This window comes from Thrips palmi, unplaced genomic scaffold (assembly GCF_012932325.1).
Source record: "Thrips palmi isolate BJ-2018 unplaced genomic scaffold, TpBJ-2018v1 HiC_scaffold_5, whole genome shotgun sequence".
NCBI lineage: Eukaryota > Metazoa > Arthropoda > Insecta > Thysanoptera > Thripidae > Thrips > Thrips palmi.
In genome coordinates this window covers 1,423,111-1,431,479 of record NW_023144632.1, presented here as the reverse complement: position 1 = coordinate 1,431,479, position 8,369 = coordinate 1,423,111, and the positions used below count along the sequence as shown (strand labels likewise).

The following is an 8,369-nucleotide window of genomic DNA, read 5'->3' as shown; positions in this document are numbered from 1 at the left end:
CATGGTCCGATCTTGACCAAATTTGGTATGCAGCCTCCTTGGGTGATCCTAATAACCGCCCCACAGTGGGACAGAAAGGTGAAAAACGGGAAAAAAATAATTGAGTACGGTTCTTTATTAAACCGACCATGCTGATTTCGAAAATGAAACCCATTTTGAAACCCGGGTTCAAACCATGCAGGTTTCGTGACACTGAAAAAATTCCATTGCAGATAGAAAGATGCGGTTTTCAAATTTAGATTTCTCATGAAAAATTGAGTCAGAAACCGTCGGAAAATATTTCGGATTAAAGGTTTGATACCCGGAAACCCGCCCAAAACCCCAAATTATGACAAAAATCCTGGGTTTCATTAAATTATCTAAAATTCCACATGAGATAGAAGGATGCGGTTTTCAAATTCGGATTCCTCATGAAAAATTGAGTCAGGAACCGTCGGAAAATATACCGGATTCAAGGTTTGAAACCCGGAAACCCGCCAAAAACCCCAAATTATGACGAAAATCCTAAGTTTTAAAAGAATATTTAAAATTCCACATGAGATAGAAAGATGCGGTTTTCAAATTCGGATTCCTTATGAAAAATTAAGTCAGGAACTGTCGGAAAATATACCGGATTCAAGGTTTGAAACCCAGAAACCCGCCAAAAACCTCAAATTTGGACTAAAATCCTGGGTTTCATAATATTATCTAAAATTCCACATGAGATAGAAGGATGCAAGTTTCAAATTCGGATTCCTCATGAAAAACTGAGTCACGAACCGTCGGAAAATATACCGGATTAAAGGTTTAAAACCCGAAAACCCGCCAAAAACCCAAAATTTTGACAAAAATCCTGGGTTTTTTAATATTATCTAAAATTCTACATGAGATAGAAGGATGCGGTTTTCAAATTCGGATTCCTCATGAAAAACTGAGTCAGGAACCGTCGGAAAATATACCGGATTCAAGGTTTGAAACCCGAAAACCCGCCAAAACCTCCAAATTTGGCCGAAAATCCTGGGTTTCATAATTTTATCTAAAATTCCACATGAGATAGAAGGATGCGGTTTTTAAATTCGGATTCCTCATAAAAAACTGAGTCAGGAACCGTCGGAAAATATACCGGATTCAAGGCTTGAAACCCAGAAACCCGCCAAAAACCCCAAATTATGACGAAAATCCTGGGTTTCATAATATTATTAAAAATTCCACATGAGATAGAATGATGCGGTTTTCAAATTCGAATTCCTCATGAAAAACTAAGTCAGGAACCGTCGGAAAATATACCGGATTCAAGGTTTGAAACCCAGAAACCCGCCAGAAACATCAAATTTTGACGAAAATCCTGGGTTTTGAAAGAATATCTGAAATTCCACATGAGATAGAAGGATGCGGTTTTCAAATTCGGATTCCTCATGAAAAACTGAGTCAGGAACTGTCGAAAAATATACGGGATGTATGATTTGAAATCCAGAAACGCGCCAAAAACATCAAAGTTTAAAAATTATCTGCATGTTTTTGGCGGGTTTCTGGGATTCAAACCTTGAATCCGGCATATTTTCCGACGGTTCCTGACTAAGTTTTTTTTGAGGAATCCGAATTTGAAAACCGCATCCTTCTATCTCATGTGGAATTTTAGATCATATTATAAAACCCAGGATTTTTGTCAAAATTTTGGGTTTTTGGCGGGTTTTTTGGTTTTAAACCTTGAATCCGGTATATTTTCCGACGGTTCGTGACTCAGTTTTTCATGAGGAATCCGAATTTGAAACTTGCATCCTTCTATCTCATGTGGAATTTTAGATATTCTTTCAAAACCCAGGATTTTAGTCCAAATTTGAGGTTTTTGGCGGGTTTCTGGGTTTCAAACCTTGAATCCGGTATATTTTCCGACAGTTCCTGACTTAATTTTTCATAAGGAATCCGAATTTGCAAACCGCAAACTTCTATCTCATGTGGAATTTTAAATATTCTTTTAAAACTTAGGATTTTCGTCATAATTTTGGGTTTTTGGCGGGTTTCCGGGTTTCAAACCTTGAATCCGGTATATTTTCCGACGGTTCCTGACTCAATTTTTCATGAGGAATCCGAATTTGAAAACCGCATCCTTCTATCTCATGTGGAATTTTAGATAATTTAATGAAACCCAGGATTTTTGTCATAATTTGGGGTTTTGGGCGGGTTTCCGGGTATCAAACCTTTAATCCGAAATATTTTCCGACGGTTTCTGACTCAATTTTTCATGAGAAATCTAAATTTGAAAACCGCATCTTTCTATCTGCAATGGAATTTTTTCAGTGTCACGAAACCTGCATGGTTTGAACCCGGGTTTCAAAATGGGTTTCATTTTCGAAATCAGCATGGTCGGTTTAATAAAGAACCGTACTCAATTATTTTTTTCCCGTTTTTCACCTTTCTGTCCCACTGTGGATCGACTCCAAACGCGTCATTGGTCCAGTTGTGTCGCCCCGATTCCGAATATACCCATATTTGCTGTCCTAAGTCGACAACACTGAAAATTCCTTGTACAAGGGGAGGGGGCGCAGGGGGAGGGGGGAACTGGGAGTGAACGGGAGGGGGAGGGGAAAGGGAGGGGGCCGGAGGCGGGAGGTGAATGCCCTGAGACGACCTATGCGATTGACATGCGTCGGGACCCGTCGGATCCGAGGACAGTTTTGGAATCCTCGTGAATTGCAATTTCTAAAACCATCCGGGTTGTAAAATTAGATCTAAAACTGACTCAGTAAACGCAGCGAATGTATGCGCTTTTTGTTGCGATATTTCTAAGCGAATAGATACATGTGACTTACAAGCCTTCTATGAGAAAAACGAAAAGACGCATGATAAAAACAAAGACAGATTTGGATTCGGCACACTTTTTTGAGCTAGGAAAGTGCATTTATTGGAATCTACATAAGGGTTGCGGAACCCGACTTTTTCCCGTCAAAAGTGGTCTTTCCGCCCACTGTGCGCCCCTCAGAGAGTGAGATGTATCACTATTTGATCCACCTTGGCCTGCGGCCTACGGGATTGCAAGGCAACGTACGAAATTAAATCTGCACTACGGTGCGCACAGATCTGTGCGCAACAATGCATTTTTTTCTGCATACCCACCCACAAAATCGTGCATTTTCGCGTACAATTTCGTGCCTTACAAAGTGCAGGTTTGATTTCGTGCGCGGGCGCGCACTAAATCCTACACTGGGAGAAATAATGAAGATTGTGGGTGTTAAACCTAATGCCACTTTCCACTGTTTACCGAAAGAAGGTGTTTACCGTACCCTGGGATACAGCAGACACTGTGCCTGAAGGAACGGCGTTCACTGTATCCCGGGAACCTACATCCACTGTACCTTGGAAACTGTTTAGACACGGCATTCAGTATAACTGTAAAATAAAGGTGAAATTTCAAAATCACGATAGGAGTGATTCGATGACGGAAATGATTTATCTCAACAAGACGAACAAAAAAATGATTAGCATGTTATGGCCTCAGACTCGAAATTCAACAGATATCGGCATCAAAAGCTTAAAAAAAGTAGGATTTTGGACCGTTATTTGATGAGTACGATGTTTTAGAGTCCAAAATCCTTCTTTTTTAGACTTCTGACCATGATTTCCGCTGAATTGCGAGTCTGAGACCATAATATGCTTATCATTATTTGTTCGCCTTCCTAAGATAAATTCATTTCCGTCATCAAATCGTTCCTATCGTGATTTTCGAATTTCGCCTTTTTTTTACAGGTATACTGAATGCAGTGTCTGAACAGTTTCCAAGGTACAGCGGATGCGGGTTCCCAGGGTACAGTGAACGCCGTTCCTTCAGGCACAGTGTCTGCTGTATCCCAGGGTACGGTAAACACCTTCTTTCGATAAACAGTGGAGAGTGGCATTAGGTTTGACAGCCACAATCATCTTTATTTCTCCCAGTGTAGATAGTAATTTAGTGTGTGTACTACATGGTTCACTCAAATAATAGTCATCCTAAATGTTGACGCAGACAATCGTCCTTGTAGGCATGATGTAAAAATAGTGTGTACATGGAAGGTACACTGAAATGCGCTTGCAGGGTAGGATAGCCGCAGTTCAGATTTTACTGATCATGTACAACCTTTTTTACGGCGTCCCTCCGCCCGCGTGGCTCACCTTCACGAGCTGCTGGCGTTTCAAAGGCTAAAACGCGCGCCCCTGGCGCGTAGTCCCGGGGAGCCCCCTAAAGCCCGAATCACACTAGCGGATAGCGGGGGGGGATGGCGGTTGTGGATGCGGGTGCGGGGGGCGCTCGACCAATCACAGCGAAGCGGTTGGCGATGGCGGGTGCGGATGAGAGAATAGCCGACCGGCTTTTTTTTCATCCGGCAACCGCATCCGCAGCCAATGAGAGTCGCTCGTTTTGTCACGTGACACAGCAGACGACAGCGCAGCCCGCGCAAAGCCGTCGCCGCGAGAACAAAGCACCTGTTGGTAGGAAAGGCGATTCTACACTAAGTTTTCTCGTTTTAACGTGTGGTCTGGGGGCGCATCTACATTGAAATGCCACCAAAAAAAAACAAAAATTTGTTTACTATCGAAAATAAAATTTTTAATGATTGAACTTATCGAAAGAAGGCCGATATTGTGGGATTCAACTTCTGAGTGCTACAAACGAGCCGACTTGAAAAATGCAGTTTGGAATAAAATCGCTCAGATTATGGGCCCTAATTTTACTGGTGAGTGGAATAATAGGCCATGTTTTCACTCAATCATTAATTACAATCTTAACTTTTGAAGTGTGTGGAGGGTTAGACTAAAGTATTATTTTTAGGTTATGCTGACTTGTACCTATGTGCAAAAAAGTGTGCCCAAATTTTTGTTTGCAGATGAAATGCTCTCCAATCGATGGAAGAGCATGAGAGAAAGTTTTGCGGATAATTGGAATCGGCTAAAGGAATCGAAGAGGAAATGTAGTGGAAATGGAGCTGATGACGGGTACAAACCGAAGTGGAAGCTTTGGTCTAAACTTCAGTTTCTTATTAAAACTTGCATGCAGTCAGATTCCTTTTCCAATCTTCCTGCTGAGAACTATAACCCAAATTCACTTATTGATTTGGAGATTGAACAGAGCATTGATTGTTCTGCGAAAGACTTGAGTCAAAGTGAATCGCCAGTACCTATCAGTGTTTACTATGATGAAAATTTGAAGGTGAGTGCCCACAATCACATTGTAAGGAATAACAATTTAGCCACTACGCCATATTATTTTAATAAATCAATTTTTGTATATCATTTCAGAAATACATGATGATTCCCAAGGATTCCAACTTCTCGCTTGTTTCGAGCTGTGATTCTATATTTCAAGAAATGTCATCTGACACAGGAAATTCTGAGTTATCACCCTTTTCTCCTCGGCCATCCTCATCACCAAGGCCATGCAGCTCTCCAGCTCTGACTGAAGGATCTCAAGTTGTACGATCAGGCCCTTCATCAGCACCAGGTGCTGTCGAATTTCCAAGGAGTGGCACTCAGGTTGGGAAAGATTCTACAGGAATGTTTGGAAAGCGTGGCACAGCTAAACGTAAACCCTGATACTCTAGATGAGGCACTGCGTGTTGTTAAGGAGATGGCAAAGGAGCCAGAGCCAGCCGCTGCACCACCTGACAGTGTTGATACCTTTTTGTCTTTTGTGGGAAGTCGGCTGAGAGCAATGGATTCTGGAGTGCGCAAGCAGTGTGAGGACCAAATACTGTCAATGTTGGTGTCAGTCTCTTAGAAATAATGCTAAGGTTTTTATTTCTATTTTTTACTTTCATTAAGCTCTCTTACTTAACAGTATTTTCCTAAGTATTATTATTTCTTACTCTCCTTGCAGCAAATTTTTTTGCTGTGGTTTGCTGTTTTAGTTTTAAAATTAAAAAAATGCCAAATATGTCTCTTACATTATCTAGTTATGTTTTTCTTAGTCAGTGTTAAAATTTGCCAAAAAGTAACCAATGGTGCCAAAAAGTTTTTGCTGAGTCTATGTTAGGTTGACCAATGAGTGTGAGGTACCAAAAACAAAATTTGGGTTACCAAACAGTTCAAGACCCTGTATAAGTATTAATTAATGCAAAATATATTTTTTTTAACTTTGGTAGTATGTATTTTAAGTACAGTTGGATACCAAATTGATTATATTTTTATATTATAAGCTTTGCTTGACAATTTTTTTTTTTATTACTGTTTTGTACTTCCATATGTATAAAAAAATTTTCCAAACATTGCAAACAAATGATGTTACAACAGTCAATGTCTCAAACCAAACCAATACACTGTGCACATGGTGATAACATTAAACTCCTTGAGCACTCACTGATCACTTATTATATCTTGCGTGGTCAGTCATTTTGTCTTGCCACGGTACAGTTCCCACAGTGTTGAAATAAGCACACCATCTGTCTCTCAACGCCAATGCAGCATCTGCATGTCGATTTCCTCCTTTGGGTTTTCAAACCGAACAAGACCGCCACATTGCTCCTGGTGATATTCTCCCATCGTATAGTTCCTGCCATCTCGTCTTCAACATCCAGCATATGGGGAGGCGCATACATGGCACGACCAACACTGTTTGACCGTAGACAGTTGTGGAGACAAATAATTGCTTTCATAATGTGACAGACATCATCAGGATCGTAACACATTGGAGCCCTAAGAATTTGAAATCTTGCAGCCATTATCCCAAATGCGTTCTCAGAGCATCGTCTTGCCCTGCTCAACCTATAAAAGAACAAAAAAAAAAAACAGGAAAAGTATTGCACAGAACTTCAGGTGGAATGTCAGGGAAAACTTTGAAAAGTGACATACCTGTAAATTTAAAAATTTTTCTATCCCTTCTATTTGAGACAGATTCCTTGGGGTATGGAATTAAGAGTTTTTCTGACAATGTAAACCCTTCGTCACCCACAATTACATAGGGAATTCTTGTTCAGTCCCAAACAGCCTTGATGGTTGAGGAACTGACATAGTATTGTTTTCTAAATGTCTTTTCAGGGAAAAGCTGTTCCATATTCCCCTGTCTGAGGCACGACCATTGGTTCCCACATCTACATACACAAAGCGCAGTTGTGCATCCACAACAGCCATCAGAACAATGCTAAACGTTTCATGATAATTGTAGTACATGGATCCTGACTTCAATGGGCGAGTAATGGCTACATGTTTTCCATCCATTGCCCCAATACAATGAGGAAAGTTCCATCGGTCTTCAAAATCCTGTGCAACTACTTTCCACTCCTCCCCGCTGCTGGGGAACCGCATATGGTCTGGTGCAAGAACTTTAACAATGGCTTTAACAGTTTCTTTGATAATTCCTGATATAGTACTTTGGACGGAAACTAAGATGTAATGAATCCTGACTCTCACCTGTTAAAAAAGTAAATGGGCATTTTTAAACTCTGTACAAAATTAAACACAGAGTTGAAAAACAAAATTGTATTAAAAAAAAAAAAAAAAAACCTGTTGCCAAGTGTCTTAATGTTAGAGAAAGGCGCTCAGCTGGAGAAATACTTTCTCGTAAAAGAGTATTCTGTTTCTGAATCAACGGTGTCACTCTCTCCAGCAGATTCATAAACATGTCGGTATCCATTCGCAAGCACCTAGAATAACGGATTTAATAAATAACTTCGAAAACGAAGACTGACAGTGCTGGTGTCGGTAAATTAAATGATTTTTTGGTCACCTGCGAAATTTTTCTGGATCTTCCAACTGCAATTCCAAGAATAAATTGTGATGACACCCTTTTTTTTTCTTCTAGCAACATAATGCCGAATCCAAATTTGTCTGTCAGGTAGACTGTCTTTCATGTAAGCAATAATCACAAGGAGAGCAGCCAAAATAACTTTTCTCCTACGGCGCTGCTGGTATAACCTCTCCATATTTACACACAGCTGTCTTTCACAACAAAATTTCCGACGCCCTCTGTTAAAAATCGGAACGGACTGGCACGTTCTGAGCTGTTGCAGAGAAAGGGTGTGCGGTCGGCGGGATCCGCAACCGCATCGAGTAGTGTGATTGGTGTATCCCCCACCCGCATACGCATCCACAACCGCCATCCCCCCCCCTATCCGCTAGTGTGATTCGGGCTTAAACCCCACGAAAACCACACGCTGACCGCACCCTCCGCCGCGCTGGGGGCCCCGGGATTATTTTCCCAGCGGCGGGGGACAGCAGCCCCTTTGGCTTGGGATCCCGGGGGCACCACGAGGCAGCTGTGGCTCGCGTCCAACGGGGGGCGCTGCGGCCGTGCGCACACATGGCCAGCACCACCTTGCCTGCGACACGCACCTGAGAACCAGCAGACAGTAAGACTAATGCTGCACGAAAAAAAAAAAATCTCCATCGTAGTGGTCAACGTCGTTCGATTGGCAAATTTCGCT

General features: G+C 41.5%; 2 protein-coding genes across 2 annotated transcripts; one reads left to right on the top strand and one right to left on the bottom strand.

Moving 5' to 3' along the window:
• Positions 1 to 4,641: 4,641 nt before the first annotated feature.
• Positions 4,642 to 5,544, top strand: LOC117650723. Its single transcript, XM_034394308.1, has 3 exons — positions 4,642 to 4,688; positions 4,839 to 5,161; positions 5,251 to 5,544. Exons 1-3 carry the CDS (start codon positions 4,670 to 4,672, stop codon positions 5,542 to 5,544), a joined length of 636 nt encoding a protein of 211 aa, XP_034250199.1. The 5' UTR covers positions 4,642 to 4,669.
• Positions 5,545 to 6,494: 950 nt separating this feature from the next.
• On the bottom strand, positions 6,495 to 7,881 carry LOC117650722. The gene is made up of 3 exons (XM_034394307.1): positions 7,673 to 7,881; positions 7,395 to 7,589; positions 6,495 to 7,315 (listed from the first exon to the last, which is right to left on the bottom strand). Exons 2-3 carry the CDS (start codon positions 7,577 to 7,579, stop codon positions 6,901 to 6,903), a joined length of 600 nt encoding a protein of 199 aa, XP_034250198.1. The 5' UTR covers positions 7,580 to 7,589; positions 7,673 to 7,881; the 3' UTR covers positions 6,495 to 6,900.
• Between the last annotated feature and the right edge of the window lie 488 nt (positions 7,882 to 8,369).